Raw genomic sequence first — 20,694 nt, 5'->3', positions numbered from 1 at the left:
TCAGAATACTAAGACAACAAGAGTAACGTTTCCAGGCTGACCAGGAATTCTGAGAATTGCAGTCTCAACGTTTCTTCACGACCCTGGGTTGGAGAATGTTGGTCTAGAAGAATGAAGATTGACTGCCATGTTTGTTTAAAGCAAACACATGGACAAACACAAATGATGTGCTTTCCCATCCCCCCAGGCTCAAATACTTGTTCTGCCATCCCAATCTCAAAATTTGGACCAAGATAGCAAACAGCAATATCCATCCAAGCATGATCATATGGTCTGCAAATGCCTCTCCCTGAGCATTTCCTACGCAGCAACTATCGGTGGACTCACAACCATCATTGGCACTTCCACCAACCTCATCTTCCTAGAATATTTCAACAAGTAAGTATTAATAAACTCTGGCTGAAACTGATGTGAAAACATGTGTGTTTACCCTGATCCCTGAAAACTAAGGAAACAGGCGAGTCTGGGCAACTAAATGGAGCCAGAGTGTTTTAATGGCCAGATGCCCTTCCTGTTGTCAATGTGGAATTTTGTTCAGCAGATATATTCTCAGTGTGCCCAGAGGGAGAAATATCTGCCTCTCCCTAGGATCGAACTCACAGCCTCCTGATTGTGAGGCAAGAGCTCCGTCTCTAGCCCACCGCACCGCTCCATTCACACTTGAAAAAATGCTGCATAGAAATGACTGAGATTTTTTTTTCCCTTAGTGCGTATTATCCTAAAGTACAGGAGACAAAACAATAGCTATAAGTTACAAAATGGCATAGGCCATCTGAACGATAGGGAAAACATCCTAAAGATAACAACCAATGATAAAAGAATTGGCAAGCTCTATGTGGCTGGATATGTTCAGAGAGAGATTAGACAGCCGTTGACTGCCAATGCTTTAATCTGGAATCTTGCATTAAGCAAAAAGTTGGATTCCATACAATCGCTTCCAATTCTTTTCTGCAAATAAATGGTGAGAAAGTACCAAATGAAGCTCATCTACATAGAAAAGTTCCCATCAAAGACTATGAGTTTGATGGAAGATTAGAAAGCACTTGAGGAATCAAGAAACTCGTGAACCAAAGATTTGTGTTCTCTTCCTAGTTTCAGGCCTGTGGCTGGTTTTCAATCTTTTACACAGAAAAAATGGGGTAGGGGAAAGATATGCTTCTTCTAAAGCAGTGTTTCTCAACCTTGGCGACTTTAAGTCCTGTGGACTTCAACACCCAGAATTCCCCAGCCAGCTATGCTGGCTGGGGGATTCTGGGAGTTGAAGTCTACAGGACTTAAAGTCGCCAAGGTTGAGAAATACTGTTCTAAAGCTACTACATGTTATATTTCATAAACATTCCATCAGTATCACAATAAATTTATTCTACTCAAATAAGATTTAGCTGGAATGGGTAACTTTCCAATGCATTTGGTTGGAAAGATGTAGCAGACACTCTGGATAGGGGCAGTCTTGCAACCCTGCAGGACTTCATCAAAAAATTCTCCCATGGTAGCTAAGAGAATGATTACATCAGAGGAAAGGTATTTCCTCGTGTTTGCATACTTAGTTGCTAATCTGACTGCTAAGATTTTTTTTTCCTTTTCAATGAATTCAACCTTTTTTTTCTTTCTTGTCTCCCCCCCCCCCATCCTGTTTGATCTTCTTCCCTTGGGTTGATGAAACAAGTTTAAAATAATGTAATACTGTAAAAACTGTACATTCTTCCACACTAAGGGTGGTGGTGAATTGGTGATGCCCAAGCAAGCTTTAAATAAATTGTGAATACATTTCTTTTGACTTCTTTACAGCCATTACCCAAATTCAGATGTGGTGAATTTTGGAACCTGGTTCTTATTCAGTTTACCTATCTCGCTCATTATGCTGGTGTTAACCTGGTTCTGGATGCATTGGCTTTTCCTTGGTTGCAAGTAAGTGAAACTGTGGTGGAATATACTAGGCTGGATTCCCAGGCAGGAGAAAGAGGGGGCATTCCAGAGGAATAAGAGACAACTAAGTCCAGATATTATGTGTAGCAGAAAGAGACAGCCCTTCCCTAATAGTTCCCAGAGTATATGGGAACAGCAGATAATAAAGTTCTTACTCTGGCAAGATTCTGTCTACAGGTATGGAAACAATAAAGAATTTGGCTTGGAAGAATCACCACGTTTTTGGGTCCGACAGAAACCTGCCCTATCTATCAACATTCCCAATCTATAGTAAGAGCAGAGGTGGGCTGCTATGGTAGTTTCAACCCGCACTGGAGCTATCCCATCCTATATAATCGTTGTTTTTTCGCTGCCTGCATTCTCACATTTTTGGTTCTGAGAGAACCAGTTGTTACAGAATGTGATGCCCATCTCTGAGTAAGAGCACTACATAGCAATAGCAATAGTAGTTAGACTTATATACCGCTTCATAGGGCTTTCAGCCCTCTCTAAGTGGTTTACAGAGTCAGCATATTGCCCCCAACAACAATCCGGGTCCTCATTTTACCCACCTCGGAAGGATGAAAGGCTGAGTCAACCCTGAGCCGGTGAGATTTGAACAGCCGAACTGCAGAACTGCAGTCAGCTGAAGTAGCCTGCAGTGCTGCATTTAACCACTGCGCCACCTCAGCTCTACATCATGCTGATATTACACCAAAAATGTCCCAGTGTCCACTATGGACTATCAAAGCTATGAAATGGAGGCCAAGGACTAGCATCAGCAAGTAACAAATAATACAGTTACAGTTACAAGAAGTGGGCTGTAAACATCCAGATAATTAGTATATCAGGGCATAGAATATAGAAACAATTTAATGGCTGGGATTTGTGTAGCCCAGTTCTGGTAACCTGAATGATTCTTGTATTCTTCTGTTTCTAATAGCAGGTTTTGCTTTCAACTGTTTTAGATTTTGTATCATTTGTTTTAGTTAATCTTTTTTAAAGGAGACTGTTTTGCAACCCTGAGGATTATTATAAAGAAAGAAATTGTTTTCATGCCAGTACACAAATAGCTGGAAGCTGGCAATGACCTCAAGCTGCCATTGGCCTTATCTGGAAGGGCTCCAATCAATCTCTTGAGACATTTTGTTTCCTAATAAAAATAAGATATAATAAATCAGAAATAATATATACTCAACAGGTCTGAACATGATTTTTGCACAATTAACAGTTACATTCTGTTGGCATTGCCCACTTCAAATGTTTTTTATTACAAAATGTACATTTTGGGGTTTATGAATCTGTAATTCTGTTTACTGCAATGAATTCAAGAATGTATTATATTGAAAACGTGACATAGCAATGATCCAAAAGTTGGAGTTTTAAAGAAGCCTAAAGCTATCTTGCTTGTTCCAAGTAATGGGGAAAATATGGCAGTAGAAAGCCAGAAGCTGAAAGAGACGGGATAAGATTGCCCAAAGAACAGGAGTTAAGCAAAAACCCAATTCTTATTAAAGGAGAATATCCCAAGTCAATAGAATTTCCTTTCCTGTGCTTTAGAAGTTTTGAAAATTGAATCATTAGAGCTGTAAGTGCCTTTGTCCATATCTTTTGGTATGATGTAAAATGCAAACTCAAAGTAAAAACAATTGGAAAGCAAACTAGAATTTTGAAACCACTTCAGTTAAATCAGAATGTTTAATTTTGCATCAAAAAAAGCTTGATCGGATGCAAGTTCAAACTGAGATGTAAATCATAGTTTGGTTTTGACCTTCACACTTTGGTTAAATTGAAATAGACTTAAAATATGTATACATTGTTTACTTGTGCTGATGGTAAGTAATGTGGGTCAGATCAGTGGTGAAATTCATTTTTTTAATTACCACTTCTGTAGGCATGGCTTGGTGGGCATGGCAGGGGAAGGATACTGCAAAATCCCCATTCCCTTCCCACTCTGGAGCCAGCCAGAAGTTGTATTTGCCGGTTCTCTGAACTACTCAAAATTTCCATTACTGGTTCTCCAGAACTTGTCAGAACCTGCTGAATTGCACCCCTGGGTGCAATTGCTGGCTTATATGTTGACTTATATACTCCTGTGATCTGATTCAGAAAAAAATCTTCTTGTGTTGTGCTTAGAAACACCAATTCCAAAATGAATTATGGTATGAATCTATTTCATTTCAGGGAAAAATCCACAAAGGATTTTAAATACTTTATGAACTAAATGTACACAGAAGGACCTCCTTCTGTTCCTTTTTATGAGTACTGAGGAACAAACCCAGTTGGTAAACTGAATACTTTTTTCTGGCATTAATTCAACTCTCCCTGTGGTGTGGATGTCAGAGCCAATATAGATTTGCTGCAAATCTTGCTGGAGTTCCATGCTCTAACTGCATTCTCTTTTCCCCATCTCCTATTTATTTTCAGTTTCAGAGAAACCTGCTCAATAAGCAAGAAGAAGAAGACCAAGAGGGAAGAAATGTCTGAGAAGAGAATCCAAGAAGAATACGAGAAGCTGGGAGATATTAGGTAAGAAAAACGGTACCCATTCCACTTCTAGACATTATGAAACCCTTATGTAAACTCATAAAGTTGCCATGGTGAGGAAAGTTGGGGAGCAAATTCCACGCATACCTGTGGCTAGAGTCAGATCTCAGATTACTACAGCAGGCTTGTGAGGGGTGCACCTAGTTGGAGAATGTGATTTATGACACAAACTGAGGGGAGGGAAGGAACAGAGATAAAGTTCAGCTATAATTGAAATGAGGCTTAGATCTGACTGCAATAGGTATTGCCGAAATGGTGCTCCTAATAAATGACTGGTTTTCTTTTGAAACTTGGCTCGAGGCTCATGAATCAATTAGGGCATCTTTCAGAAACCTGACACCTTATTCATTTGGAGAGTAGCTTTCTTGCTATTGAAAATAATTACCTCAATTTATGTTCATAGTCCACATGCAAAATTTTTTGTAACAGGTTTCTTGCACTGAGTGGTGGTAGCTGAGAATTATTATAGCCAGTGGTAGAATTAGGTAATTGTAAATTATAAGTTTAATTGGCTTACAAAGGATCACCTTTAAACAGCAATATAAGCAGTTTACTTTGCAAGTAAAGCTGATATGTCTGCCTAAAATCTTGCCTTTGAGCCCGCTACACCATTCCTGGAATCTGTATTAATTTAATTTAAATGTGTTCAAATTAGGTACCACCCAACTCTGAACCATTTCTGGACAATGTGCAACAAAACCAAACAGAATCAAAAGTACCGTACAGTAATTCTAAAGGGAACGAGAATGAAGTAAAGAAAAAACAAGTATAAAACGAGAACAGCGTAATACACTTATGGTATTACACTGAACCAATCTGTCACTTTCCAGACATATTAGAACTTCTATGATTTCCACACATGATAGCTGGATGGAAGTTCCAGCTACTGCTGTTTCAGTACTTTTGGAAGTGCCAGATTGAGAAATTATATATCCGTGGACCAAGATCCAAGAAACAGCATGGATGAAGTCAACATGGAGGAACTACCTTCTACATTCTGAGTGGAACTAATCAACAAAGTATTGGGTTGTGGGATTCTATCTTAAACGCCTCTTTTAAAACATACATAAATATTTCCTTTCTAGCTATCCTGAGATGGTGACTGCATTCTTCTTCATCGTGATGGCTTTGCTCTGGTTTACAAGAGAGCCTGGATTTGTTCCAGGCTGGTCTTCCTTCTTTGGACAGTAAGTATCTACAGTACTTAGAAGTACAAGGTCGAGTTTCCTGCACCAAAACTCAACTGTAAATCAGAAAACTCGTTATATAATGGCTTAGTTTGACAGTTAGCTAGACTTAACAGAAGATTCTTAGCTAGATTAGACCAGTATCTGACTGTCCTTACCAGAGGTAGCATTCAGCAGATTCTGAGCAGTTCTGGAGAACCGATAGCAGAAATTTTGAGTAGTTTGGAGAACCGGTAAATACCACCTCTGACTGGCCCCGCCCACATCTATTCCCTGCCTCCCGAGTCCCAGCTGATTGGAAGGAAATGGGGATTTTGCAGTATCCTTCCCCTGGAGTGGGGAGGGAATGGAGATTTTACAGTATCTTTCCCCTGCCATGCCTACCAAGCCACGCCCACCAACCATGCCATGCCTACCAAGTCGCGCCCACAGAACCGATAGTAAACATTTTTGAATCTCACCACTGCAGTAATCGTACAAGCACATTTTACAGCATCCCTCCCCTGGAGTGGGGTGGAAAGGCAGATTTTGCAATAACCTTCCCCTGGAGTGGGGAGAGAATGGAGAGTTTATAATAGCCTTCCGCTGCCACACCCACCAAGCAATGCCCATCAAGCCAAGCCTTGCCCACCAAGCAGCAGCCACAATCTTGACTCCTGGCATTTGCCTGTAATTTTCTTGTCAAGTTGATCCAGAAATGGCTTTGCCATTGACTCCTTCTTAGGGTTGAAATGAAGTGGCCTTACCCATGGCAACCAAATTGGCTCTCTATAAATATGAAATGGAAAGCCAAAAATTAAATATGTTAAGGCACCAGGATGGAAACCAGAAGTCTGTGGATTCTAGTCCTATTTTAGGCATGAAAGCGGGCCAATCACTCTCTCTCAGCCCATCCCACCTTAGCAGGTTATTGCCGAGGGGAAAAGAGAAGGAAAAAATGACTGTTAGGTATGTTTGCTGACATGAATTCACCTGAATATAAAAATACAAGTAACTTCATGTTGCTAACCAACAAAAATGTAATGTTAGTACAAGCAATCTTTATGCATCCATACATAAATAGATTAAATGACATTGGGTCACCATACATTTTTGTCTTACTTCTTGCTCAGTGCTGAATCATCCTATTTATTCTCGTACCTGTTTCATCTCCACCATATACTACAACTTTAATTGTATTCATCAACTATCTTCAATTCTGTATCTATACAAAATGACATAACCGAGGCCTATTTAGAATAGAATAGAATAACAGAGTTGGAAGGGACCTTGGAGGTCTTCTAGTCCAACCCTCTGTTCAGGCAGGAAACCCTTCACCACTTCAGACAAATGGTTATCTAATCTCTTCTTAAAAACTTCCAGTGCTGGAGCATTCACAACTTCTGGAGACAAGTTGTTCCACTGATTAACTGTTCAGGAAATTTCTCCTTATTTATCATGTATTTTCTCCCAAAACAGCACATAGTCAGTAACTTTCTTATACTTATATATTTTTCAGTGTACTGCTGACAAGCAAAAACCTTATCTTTCCAGTCCTGTTGGACTAAAGCTATCGTTCACATCATTTCAAATATCATATCATTTCACATGCTAGCAAAATAATGTTTAGGATCATCCATCACAGTGTAGAGCATGGAAAGAATGATTCCAGATGTTTGATAACCGCTATTTCTTTTCACCTTCTGTACGTGTCCTTCTGTGTGTTTAGATCTTCAAAGTTTTTTTCCCCTGTAACTGAAATAATGTCTTCTACTGTTTTTCATTTCTTTCTTTATTAAAATATTTTTAAGTCTACATTTTGTTTTAGGAATTCTAGGTTTGAGATCTTTTTCTTGTTAACTTCTCCTGATGTAGTACTTGTGTAACATGTAGAATAATAAACTCAGAGCAATCCTATTCATCATTGCTCTGAGGTGTGTGTGAGGATGTGTGCATGATGTTGTGTTTAAATTCAGATTCAGAACTTCTCCGTTACATGATCACATAACAATATAATAAACAATAATTATAATCCCCAATATTTCTGATGCTCCCATTTCTCCGCTGAATTTCTCCTATAAGGTTAACATAGGTAACCTCAGCTCACAAAAATTCATTTAGTGACCATTCACAGTTACAACCACTGAAAAAAAACCTCATGGCCATTTTTCACACTTATGACCGTTGCAACATCCCCATGGTTACGTAAATTAAAATTTGGGAATTGATTCATATTTATGATGGTAGTCGTGTCCAGAGAAATTTAATCACCTTTTGTGACTTTCTCACAAGCAAAGTCAAATGGGGAAGCCAGATTCAATTAACAATCATGTTATTAACTTAACACACTGCAGTGATTAACTTAACAGCTGTGGCAAGAAAGGTGGTAAAATGGGGTAAAATTCACCTAACAATTGTGTCACTTACCAACAAAAATGTTGGGATCAATTGTGGTCGTACATCAAGGACCAGCTGTACTGTTATAAACCTTGGGTCTTCTTGTTCATTTCTCCACTTTTTGAATGAGAAAATCAACAGCAGCACAAATTAGGAATTTCCTGGAAGAATCATACTAAGCTGAATGTGTCTTCCACCAGATTTTGAGGGTAATTAAATTACCATCTCTAAAGGTAAAGGTTCCCCTCGCACATATGTGCTAGTTGTTCCTGACTCTAGGGGGCGATGCTCATCTCCCTTTCAAAGCTGAAGAGCCAGCGCTGTGTGAAGATGTCTCTGTGGTCATGTGGTCAGCATCACTAAATGCAGAAGGTGTACGGAATGCTATTACCTTCCCACCAAAGGTCCCTATTTTTCTACTTGCATTTTTACATGCTTTCGAACTGCTAGGTTGGCAGAAGCTGGGACAAGTAACGGGAGCTCACTCGGTTACGTGGCGCTAGGGATTCGAACCTCCGAACTGCTGACCTTTCTGATCGACAAGCTCAGCATCTTAGCCACTGAGCCCTTGATTACCATCTCTACTACTATATATTCTTTGAATATCTGTAGTCTGCTTCTGGAAGCCACCATCCATACTTTCTCATTGGTTGTGGAGGAAATAATACAGAACAATATCATAATTCCTCCACTTATCTTATCCATTTTTCTTGTTCCTTAAACAATTTCTGTACCATGCAAGATAAAATTGCCTGACTCGGTAATTATTACAGAATGTTCTTGCAAATCTTTGCACTCCATGCTAAAACATAGCTTGGCTCAGTTGTGGCACAATGAGGATCCAGGCATTATAGCATGGAATTATGTGAAAACCAGGATGCCATGGCTTGTTTAAGAAACCATGATTCATCAAATAAATGGTATGTGCATGGAGCCAGTAAGGGAAAAGAGGACATGCGTCAGAAAATTCATCTATCTGTTGATTACAGCCAGCAGCTGTTGTAAAACTGTTTCATGGTTTTCCTAGGAAAGGCTATCGGACAGATGCCACCGTCTCTGTTTTCCTTGGTTTTCTCCTCTTTTTGATTCCAGCGAAAAAGCCATGTTTTTGGAAAAAGACGAAAGGTATGAAGGCTTATATATGGAGCAATGTTTGACATTGTTTTATTTCAGTTGGTGTCAGTATCCAAAACTGAGTTTGCATATTCACATCACAATTGTTGCTCACAATTATACTGTTACTTCCCAGATAGATAGTCTCCTTGGGGTAGATGTTTAGCTGGACAACAGACCAAATTAAAAATTTGCCACAGGCCAGGAATTACACATATTCTGATTAATCTTAGCTTGTGAATGCCAAGGGCAAAAAGAAGGATGAGGAAACTGCAGCTTTCAGATAGCTATTTTAATTCTGACCTACTGCTCTATGACTTCAATAAATTGAATTGAATCGCCAGATCTAAATATTAGCAGTCAGTGCCCCAAACATCATAGCCTTCTCTGACAGAAACCTTCTTTTTTCCTGTCCATTTCCTTAGACTACATTTGCTTAACCTGATACCTTCCAGTTACATTGGTTTTAGAATAGAATAGAATAACAGAGTTGGAAGGAACCTTGGAGGTCTTCTAGTCCAACTCCCTGCCTAGGCAGGAAACCCTATACAGTTTCAGACAAATGGTTGTCCAATCTCTTTAAAATTTCCAGTGTTGGAGCATTCACAACTTCCGGAGGCAACTTGTTCCACTGATTAATTGCTCTAACTGTCAGGAAATTTATCCTTAGTTCCAAGTTGCTTCTCTCCTTGATTAGTTTTCACCCATTGCTTCTTGTCCTGCCCTCAGGTGCTTTGGAGAATAGTTTGACTCCCTCTTTTTTTGTGGCAGGCCCTGAGATATTGGAACACTGCTATGGTGTCTCCCCTAGTCCTTCTTTTCATTAAACTAAACATAACCAATTCCACAACTGTACTTTATATGTTTTAGCCTCCAGTCCCCTAATCCTCTTTGTTGCTCTTCTCTGCAGTCTTTATAGAGTCTCAACTTGTATTCATCTAATATGTCTGATAAGTGCAAGATGTTACCTTAGACATTACTGATTTCCACATTCTGCTGAGAAAGTATTTCTTTGTAGACGTCTGTAGAGATTCTCAGTCATCCAGGTCATTGTTGTCCCAAAGATACTTTTTCAGGAGGCAACTGGACTTTCTTGTTTTTTTTTTCTTTTGAAGATGTTTCACTTCTCATCCAAGAAGCTTCTTAAGTTCTGACAGGATAGTGGAGAATGGCAGCATAAGAAGCAAAACACCTTCAAAGAAAAAAAAACAAGAAAATCCAGTTGCCTCCTGAAAAAAAATTACCTTTGGGATATTTCTTCTTAGACGGTGCAGTTCCCATCTGCAAAAGAATCTAGAAATAAAGCAAGTATATTTTATTTTGTCATAGGCCATGTTAATAAGTCTATGGATGTTAACTCAGGAGAGTCCATAATCACCTGGAAGGACTTTGAGAAAACAATGCCATGGGAGATAGTAGTTTTGGTTGGAGGAGGTTATGCTTTAGCAGCTGGATGCAAGGTAAGATAATTAACTTCAAGATATTCACCCATTGTAATATCTATGTCACTTCAACCTTGGCAGCTTGAAGGTGTGTGGACTTCATGTCCCAGAATTCCCCAGCCAACCAGAATTCTGGGGGTTAAAGGCCACACGTCTTCAAGCTACCAAGGTTAAGAAACACTGCTTTATGTGATGAAGTGCTATGTTGCCTACAAAACTACAATGCTGCCAGTGTTTATTTATTTATTAGACTTATATACCGCTTTATGGGGTTATCAGCCCTCTCTAAGCGGTTTACAGATTTTTTTAGCAACTTGAGTCAGCAACTTGCCCCCACAGTCTGGGTCCTCATTTCACCCACCTTGGAAGGATGGAAGGCTGAGTCGACCTTGAGCCGGTGAGATTTGAACCGCTGAACTGCAGATCACAGTCAGCTGAAGTGGCCTGCAGTACTGCACCCTAACCACTGCGCCACCTCGGCTCTATATACCACTTCATAGTGCTTTATAGCACTCTCTAAGTGGTTTACAAAGTCAGCATATTGCCCCCAGCAAACATGGTCCTCATTTTACCATCCTCATTTTATCAGAAGGATGGAAGGCTGAGTCAACCTTGAGCCAGTCAGGATCGAACTCCTGGCAGTGGCCAGAGTTAGCCTGCAATACTGCATACTAACCACTGCGCCACAATGGCTCTTCAGAAAAGGGATAAACAGATAGAGACATGCTTGATTCACTTCCTCCTAAAGTCTTTCCCAGACTTCTTTTTAACAGAATCTCAAGGGAAGGCAATAAATGAGAGTAGATCTGAGGGGAATTCACACACCGCATGAACAATCGAACTGCCAATATGTGGAAGCATTGAAGCCACTTTTTTTATTCCTTCAGAACTGGGGGTTAATGCTTGGAACAGCTACTGCAAGAACTACAATCTGTTTGTTTTTCCTTTTCTTTGCCCCTCAGACCTCTGGACTTTCGATGTGGATTGGGAGGCAAATGTTGTCCCTGAGTAGCCTTCCATCCTGGGCAGTCAGTCTCCTGGCCTGCCTCCTGGTGTCCGTAGTAACGGAGTTTGTTAGCAATCCTGCAACCATAACAATCTTCCTCCCAATTCTATGTGGTATGGTGAGTACAGATTAGGATTTGTTAAAACAAGGTTAGGCAATCATTTAAGATAAGGGGCACATTTAGAGCTAGAGAGGGCAGTTTTCCTTTTTTACATGGACTAGTCACAAGATACATAGACATCAGAAAGTCATATCATTAGAACAGTGGTGGGCTCCACTGTTAAGGATTCCCAATTCTTTTATCACCTGTTTGGGCACGCTCCCCCACGCACTTGCGTGCATGTGCTACATTTTTTGCACATGCGCAGAAGTGTCCGGGCAGGTGGGCAGAGCCTCCCGCCACCATTACTACTGGTTCGCCTGATCTGGGTCAAACCAGGAGCAACCCACCTCTGCAATAGAGAATATTTGTAGTTCAGAATTGAAATGAAAGGTCCTTGGTGCTCTCTGAGCTTAATTGTTAGTTATTTATTTCTCCAATAACTTGCACGGTACCTCTATGGTTGAAAAAAAAATGTGAATCTAGATAACCTGTGCGTTAGTCTAATACTAAGCCATGGCCCTAGATGTAATAATATTGTTTTTCCAGTTTTATTATGCATGTGACCAAAAGAATTAGTCTTCCTCTTTCTCTTTATAGTCCGAAAGCCTCCAAATCAACCCACTGTACACCCTGATCCCTGTCACTATGTGCATCTCTTTTGCGGTAATGCTACCAGTGGGCAACCCTCCAAATGCCATTGTCTTCACTTATGGGCACTGTCAAATCAAAGATATGGTATGTACTAAGCACCCACAACTAAACCAAGAACATTTCAAAAACAATGAAGCAGTGCAACAAATGTTGTGATGCAGTAATAATAGATTTACATTATTTGTTAGTGTACAAATTACATTTATGATAGCTTTGAAATTATGGTTTCCACCACCACTATTATTGCCACTACCATCCCCAACTCTCAACGAATGGTGTCAAAAATGCTACAAAAGGCAAAAATAGTTAAGGAAAAGTCTTGGTTCGAATTAAGGAAATCTCAGACAGAAAATATAGATTAGTGTTTCTCAACCTTGACAAGTTTAAGAGTTTATGTGTCCATCCATCTTTAAAATGGCAAGGTTGAGAAACACTGACATAGATAGATCAGAGATAGAGCTAGGGTTATTTCAACCCAGTTAGTGCCTTGTTGGCTGTAATTTGGCAAAGTGAACATGAGGACACATCTGGAAGCAGAAGGAAATGATCTAATCCAATTAAGTACTGTACCTGATCTAAATGCACCCGGGATTTAGTCTATGAGAAAAACATGGCTTCCGGGTGGTGACGTCACTGTGCCTAGAGCGGGGTAAGGGAGCTCCTCGAACCCCTAACTCTAATTTCTTCGTGTGGGCTCACTTTTGGAGCACTGCTGATCCTGAAGAGACCAGCAGATCAAAGGGGATATTCTGCAGATGCCGGGGTGGTAAGGCAAATCCCCCGGCAGATAGGAGAAACCCCCCCTAAACGGACGAAGAGATGGTAGGATATCTGGTTAGGACTGAGCAATGGTGGCCACGTAGAAGGAAGAAACAGAAATAGAAGCAGACAAATTCGGGTGCTTATTATTGCCGACAATCCAGAGAGGAAAGCAATGCGAAACTGGCAAAATGGGTGAGCTGAGAGAAGAAGAAGCTGAGAGAGAACCTATTTTTTACAGCTTAATTTTGCCGAAAAGAAGCAGTGCAAAGAGGCTGAGCTAGAACGGACAGGAAGGGACAGCCGCAGGAACCTTAAGATCAGCCACAGGAAAAACAAAATCCAGACATGGACTTCAGGGGATAAAATTTGCCGGAAGGATTTGGAAGGTTTAAAGAAGTGACTGCATAATAGTCGGGCTGGCAAACGGAGTTCCCTTTTTTTCTGCTTACCAGTTCTTCTGCCACTGGGTTGAATTTTTTATTGAGCTGACTAGGAGCTTGGAGCAGTGCCAGAGACAAGAAATAGAGGTCTGTCTTTTGCTTTGTGGACATCCACACTGACACCAAGGAGAGAGTGACTTAGAGAGACTAATTATTAGAACGGAATATTGAACAACTGACAAAACTGAGAGACATTTATTGATATAAGAATAGGGTGTGATATATAAATTTATGATATTTACTAATCAAATTAATCAAATAGAATATTATTAGTATTATTACATAGGACTGTTTAAATATTAAAAGGTGATACCAAGGAAGGATAATTGTGGAATTGTTGTTGAATATTGGTTTATACAATTATAATAATTATAATATATTATTGATATTACTGACAAGGTATAAATAAGGTAAAAGTTATAACCAATCGTGGAAAAAAAATGTCAGAACCTATCCGGACCTGGTGTGTTTGAACTGTAAGCCCTTATTCAGATTGATATTCATTATTGTGATTTTTCTTTTTATTTGCAGATCAAAGCTGGCTTTGGTGTTAATATCATTGGACTAGTGATTGTTACATTGGCCATAAATACTTGGGGAATTAGACTCTTCCAACTGGATATATTTCCTGATTGGGCCCAAGCCAGTAATAACATTACTGTCCCATCATAGACAACATTGGAAACAATTGCCAAATCCCAGAAAGTGGACAAACATGATTGTACGTATATATTAAACAAGGAGACTTGACTATATATTCTACCAGAAACCGGAATAAAATAAGATGTAACTTAATTGAAGTTATCCCAAATATTACATCTACCATCTAGCGTTTTGATTTTCCACTGTTAACTGAATACTGAAACATGTCTTTTTTTCTCCCCATTTCCATTTGATGGGATGTATGTAACTCACGGTACTTTAGTGTAAATTTAAAGTTGAAGGGTTAACTTTGTAAATGTTTGTGCACAAAGCTGTATATAGAAACTACTTTATAAGGATTCTTATAAAGCAGTGATGGTGAACCTTTTAGGCACAGAGTGTCCAAACTGGAAGGCGCATGCACGCGCCAAAGCACCAGAATCCCGACGACCAGCTGGCTGGCACACATGCGCACCTCAGAACCCCAATGACCAACTGGTTGGTGCACATGAGTGCCTTGGAAACTTGATGGCCAATTGGCCAGCATGCATGCCCACAGAGAGGGCTCTGTGTGCCACCTCTGGCACGCGTACCATGGGTTCGCCATCATGGTTATAAAGCATCCTTAACATTATTTTGGTAGTCTGAGTGGAAATGTGGGTTCTATTCATATTCATAGCACAAAGCCATCCTATACATACAGTCTCTTGAGTCTCTAAACTTTTCTTTTTAAATGTTTAAATTGGATTTCCTACTGTTCAGAAAATGCTGCCTTGCTCATGTTGCTTTCCCACCGTTCCCTCCCCCATCTCGCTCCCTTATTTATTTTCCTTTGCTAATTTTGATTAAGAAAGCCAGGAGACTGTGAGTTCTAGTCCTAACCTTACAATGCAAAGCCAACTGGGTGCCTTGGGTCATTTATTCCCGCTGAGCCTTAGGAAACAAGCAATGTTGTTTCCAAATCAAACCATTTCCAAAATCCGGCCAAGAAACTTGTTCAGGCAATTGCCAATAATCAAGACTGACTTGAAAGCACACAAAAAAGTGTTCAACATAACATCCTACTTGAAGAAAACATCACAAATACTGCTGGATAGATGTCCTTTCTGTTTGATCAGGGTGTCAAATTCGATTTCATTGAGGGCCGCATCAGAATTGTGTTTGACCTTGGGCAGCTGGGGCCCTTGGGCATAGCCAGAGGGCATGGCCAGGATGGGTGTGTGTGGCCATTTTGATATCACTCATTGAGGATCCATTTTTGGCTGTGATGGCCTCCTGCAGCCATCTGCTAGCAAAAACAGAGCCCGGGAGGCTGAACACGAGCTCCCCGAGCTCCATTTTTGCTGGCAGAAGGCTGCAGGAGACCATCATGGCCAAAAACGGAGCCCTGCCCTCCCGAGCTCCATTTTTGGTGGCAGAGGCACCGCAGGCCGGTCCTTCACTGTTTCCAGGACAAGCCCATGGGCCAGATCTAAGCACCCTGTGGGCCGAATCCGGCCTGCGGGCCTTGAGTTTGACACCCCTGTGTTTGATGATGTGTTTTTGTATTGCACTATTATCATTATCAAACACAATTAAACATTTCATAAAATAGACTAACTCACTTTAATGATTTTTTTCTCTTACTGAAAATATTTGCTTGGTTTCAAATTTAATCCATATACAGAGGTCTCCCTGAATTACCTTTGCAATGATAAACCTGCTTCTGAAATGCAATTTGGGGGAGGGGGGAATAGGAATCTTTCCTGTGATGAAATATGCCACTGACAAGTGTAAGAAGGATTTAAAAGCATCTGCATTTATGGTTAGCTGTAAATACAAGCACTTAAGCTCTTAATCCTCATTTAGCTCTGAGAAATAGCTTGAAGAGAAGGAGGCATTGTTAGAACTGGCCTCTGCTAAGAATCTTTTAATAACTTTCAGAGAACTCTTCATAAACACAGATGTCCTGCAGTTTTACCTTTCCCTGAAATTCTGCATACAGTTTAGCACAAGAACAGGGGAAACTGTTGTGCAGAAAATTATTCTCCAAAGCACCAGAGAGCAGGACAAGGAACAATGGTTGGAAACTAATCAAAGAGCGAAGCAACCTGGAATTAAGGAGAGACTTCCTAACAATGAGGACTATTAATTAGTGGAACAGCTTTCCTCCAGAAATTGTGAGTGCTTCATCACTGGATGTTTTCAAGAAGAGTCTAGACAGTCACTGATTTGAAATAGTATAGGTTTTTCTGGTTGAGCAGGAGGCTGGACTAAAAAACCTCCAAGGTCCCTTCCAGCTCAGTCATTCTAAATCTAAATGATGCTCCTTTCAGGGTAACAAGGTTTAAGGCAGATTTTGGCTGCCTGTGGAAATGTTTTTGCTTGAAGCATTGTTTTTACTTGCTGGAATTGCAGACTATGGACAAGATTCACACAAATATGCCAGTGTGACTTTGCTGAGTTCCGGAAGAATCAGGCATGTTCTCCTTGAAAGAGCCTGCCTGTGACCGGACAGCTGGAATTCCTAAGATTTATTCTGCAACTATGTGCCTTCACAATAGACTTATTATTTTCATAATGCTTCTGTATTCTTATCCTATTAGAGATGATACATAACCTGCAATAATTATATCCCAATTGCCTTTGTTGTTGTTTTTCCACGAAGAAAAGTAATAACCATCTTTTCTTCTCTTTGCAAATGTTTCTGTTGCAGAAATTGCTTGGTAATAAAGCAAAGTCTAAAAATGTCAATATTCTTGTGGTGTGTAGAAATTGTAGTGGGGATGTCCAAACACATTTTCCCTTTTCTCTCTTTTTTTTGTCTGCTTGTTTTTTAAGGTATCCACACTCTTCCTATTAGGAACAAAATGGCAAAAGGTTTTTCTCTCTCTCTAGGGATATGAGGTTCATCTGGTTACAACAGCTGTTGCTCCTCTGACTGATAGGTTTAATTTGGCTAGCTAAGCAAATGTCCTCTTACACTTCTAGGTGTTTCCACCAGAAGTAGGACAAGCTCCATATGCTCTGCTTTTATTTTGCACTATAAAGATACAAAACTCATGTGAAAAGCCTTTTTCCGGACTAAAACATCCATTTTGCCCTTAAAAATAAATTTCCTCTCACCATGAAAAAAAAATACAATTTTTCATCCCTTTCTCTCTGGTGATGTTGTCATCAAACAATTCTCCTGCAACCTTCAAGGGTGAAATCTACAACTATAAAAAATATCCTGTCCCTCTCGCCCCCCAAAAAGTTGATTGCCAGCTGTGCTTTTCTGATAGAACCTTCAGCGTGGACTTCAGTGGCTTCTGCTGAATAATAGCCATTATTTATTATATTAATTACATTTATAATGTAAGAGCCGAGGTGGCGCAGTGGTTAGAGTGCAGCACTAGAGGCTACTTCAGCTGACTGCAGTTCTGCGGTTCAGCTGTTCAAATCTCACCGGATCAAGGTTGACTCAGCCTTCCATCTTCCCGAGGTGGGTAAAATGAGGACCCGGATTGTTGGGGGCAATATGCTGACTCTGTAAACTGCTTAGAGAGGGCTGAAAGCCCTATGAAGCGGTATATAAGTCTAACTGCTATTGCTATTGCTATATCAGTATCTTCCAGGTATAGAGCTGAGGGGCTCATTGAAACTCACAACAGTATATTTGAATCTTTTCTGTAGTAGCACCTCCGTTAGTATCTGTAACTGCTTCTCATTCAACTCCAACAACCTGACCATCCGCTACAATGTTTGGAATATTGGCCAAATGTTGGCAAGATACAAATTCAAATCCCCATCAGCCATGCATTTCTTTAGATGAATTGTGCAAACCCCTACTTTTCACCATCATTTCTTATAAGGATTTGGCTAGAAGAAAAGGAGGAACAGGCAAGTAATAAATCTGCACCACACATAACAGGACATGGCTAGATATAATCCAGGATCCATTCTTTCTTCAACTTGATGATGATGTTCGTCCATCGTGTTCGAAGGGGACCTTGACATCTAATGGGTTGTGGTCTTTACACGGTGTGTCCGCAGGTGGCTGGTAAGGCCTATACAGGAATGGAATGTCAGGCAGACATGTATGGGAGCCATTGTTACAACATTTGCAGCTCTGGCTTTGCGGAGTGCACGCTTCTCTTGTGCTGTGGTTCTTCTTCTGTCTTCAAATGTCTGGCAGCCTTGGTGGATCAACGTGCACCGTGTTGATCAATCTTGTACCAGGGTTTCCCAGGAGGTGGTGTCAATATCCAGGGAATTGAAGGAGGCTTTCAACTTGTCCTCATATTGCTTCCTTTGTCCATTCCCCGCCCCTCCCTGTGGTGTGATTGCTTTCCTTGAGACAGCTCACCATAGAGGAGCTGTTTGGGGATGCGATGGTCTGGCATCCTTGCAACATGGCCTGCCCAGCGTGTCTGGGCTTTCCTCAGCAGGGTGTGAACTGATGGCAGGCCTGCTCTGGAGAGGACTTCTGTGTCTGGCACATTCTTTCTTCAATGACAATCTTTCCAATGACAACAGGTACAAGTGAATTTGTGAAACTTTGCCCATCTCTTACACCCTGGTTATGCATTTGATTTGCTTGATATAGGAAAGAACTTGAAAAAAAATCATGCGCAAACGACTCCCATCAAATCTAATTTAGGAATTAATCTAAAGCATATGTTTGTTGTTGGGCTGTAGAGTTTCCACAACATTCTCTAACATGAAAAGGCTGTTCGTTCTCTAATAATAAGAAATTAAAAGAAATAAAATGCTAATTTTACTGAAGACTTGAATGTAGGCGAAGAATATCACTAATGTCTTTTAACTGCAAACTTATATCCTACTAGCTGGATACCCGTGCTTCACAATGAAACTATGTGATCGGGCAATGCAAGAGAAATCTGGTTCACTCCAATTCAATCCATTGGCTCAGTGGTGGAAAGTGATTGAAACACCTAAGGGAATATCAATCCTGATGCCTTGAGTCCAGAAACAGTTTCATAGGTGGAAGGTATAGACATTTTGGTAGGGTACCAACGTTTAGTACTGTAAGGAATCCCAGACCGCTCCTGAGTGAAGAAGCGGAACATCTGCCAGTTTGAACTCAGGTAACGGAATGTGAGGCAACTGGCAGTTGGAACAGAGTTCCTTTCAGGTGGGAAGGGGGAGTAGAATGTGTAACTCCTTAGCATCTGAGAGTGTGAATATAATACTGCATATGAAATACTAATGGTCTGATGGTCATTTCAAAAAATCCTTTCTTAGCGAGCACCTAGAAGCCAAGAGGAACATATGTACCAAATTTCAAGTATAGGCTTTACGGTTCTGGGGATTTCATGATGAGTGAGTGGTATTTGGTTTTTATATAGAGCGATTTAGAATTCCTTTGACTATAGATAAAAATGGGTCAGGGCTGAGAAAAATAATATTACTGGTAACATTATTGCGGCCTGCCCTTTATCCCAAAATGAGAACTAATCAGAATAACAATAGTTAAACAACAGCAACAAAACAACACTCCTGCTGAGTGATATGGAAACCAGTGGTGTGTCATTTTCAACACGTTTTCAATATTGACTTGGTTAGTATTTCCTTTATTATGCATCATAAATTGAAAATAAATAAATGATGCATGGACTCAGCCAATTTAACAAAATACAATTAAGCAGAATATAATTCAGTATTGTATAAACCCAGCCATAATACACAGCAAAAGCTGTATTGCATATTACTTGGAAATAATAGAGAAGAAAAAAATAAATACTTTATGGTTATTAAAATAAGTGATTAGAAATAAATAAGTTTCATAATGGAAACAATTTGCAAATAAAAGAACAAAATAAAACTTTCCTGCATAATTAGGACACTTGATTTGATTATTGAAAAATTATATGGGTAGATACCAGTTTAAATTTCCCAAATTAAAATTTGGTACACAAGTCTAGCAACAGATGCATACACAAATGCCAATATTTCTGTCCAAATGTATTAACTTTTATAAGGAAAAACTTTTTTTTTTGCTATTAAAAAGGACTATCAATACATGCTATGGTATTTGACTGTTTTAAGAGGCTATGAATATAAAATTATTTTGATGTGATCAGCAGAGGTTTAACGACTTTGATAGCATGAATTGTCATTTTGACTTTTGTCCAGTGAGAATTCTGTTTTTCTAACGACATAGCAGTAATTTTAATATCAATCTGTGTTATTTGTTGCCTTCTCTTTCTCCCCCTTCCCTCAACATTCCTAAACGTATTTATCTTCTTGTATCACATGCCCAAAACATGTGAGTTTTCTAATTCCAGACATTTAACATCAAATGAACAATAGCAGTAGTAGACTTATATACCGCTTCATAGGGCTTTTCAGCCCTCTCTAAGCGGTTTACAGAGAGTCAGCATATTGCCCCCAACAATCTGGGTCCTCATTTTACCCACCTTGGAAGGATGGAAGGCTGAGTCAACCCTGAGCCGGTGAGATTTGAACCGCTGAACTGCTGATCTAGCAGTAGCCTGCAGTGCTGCATTTAACCACTGCGCCACCTTGGCTCTTATGA

At 40.0% G+C, this 20,694-nt stretch overlaps 1 protein-coding gene across 1 annotated transcript in view; it reads left to right on the top strand.

Moving 5' to 3' along the window:
- SLC13A4 (solute carrier family 13 member 4) overlaps nucleotides 1-14,204 on the top strand; it is a 33,436-nt gene extending 19,232 nt beyond the window's left edge. Inside the window, exons 9-17 of the mRNA XM_032221109.1 lie at nucleotides 188-378; nucleotides 1,789-1,908; nucleotides 4,333-4,434; nucleotides 5,538-5,639; nucleotides 9,043-9,140; nucleotides 10,458-10,588; nucleotides 11,533-11,694; nucleotides 12,277-12,414; nucleotides 14,064-14,204. Coding sequence (XP_032077000.1) covers nucleotides 188-378; nucleotides 1,789-1,908; nucleotides 4,333-4,434; nucleotides 5,538-5,639; nucleotides 9,043-9,140; nucleotides 10,458-10,588; nucleotides 11,533-11,694; nucleotides 12,277-12,414; nucleotides 14,064-14,204 — 1,185 coding nt within the window. The remainder of the gene's footprint in view (nucleotides 1-187; nucleotides 379-1,788; nucleotides 1,909-4,332; nucleotides 4,435-5,537; nucleotides 5,640-9,042; nucleotides 9,141-10,457; nucleotides 10,589-11,532; nucleotides 11,695-12,276; nucleotides 12,415-14,063) is intronic.
- The last annotated feature ends 6,490 nt before the right edge of the window (nucleotides 14,205-20,694 follow it).

The sequence above is a fragment of the Thamnophis elegans genome, chromosome 7 (genome assembly GCF_009769535.1).
Source record: "Thamnophis elegans isolate rThaEle1 chromosome 7, rThaEle1.pri, whole genome shotgun sequence".
Lineage (NCBI taxonomy): Eukaryota > Metazoa > Chordata > Lepidosauria > Squamata > Colubridae > Thamnophis > Thamnophis elegans.
Note: the sequence above shows the minus strand (reverse complement) of the source record. Positions and strands in the feature narration are given on the sequence as shown.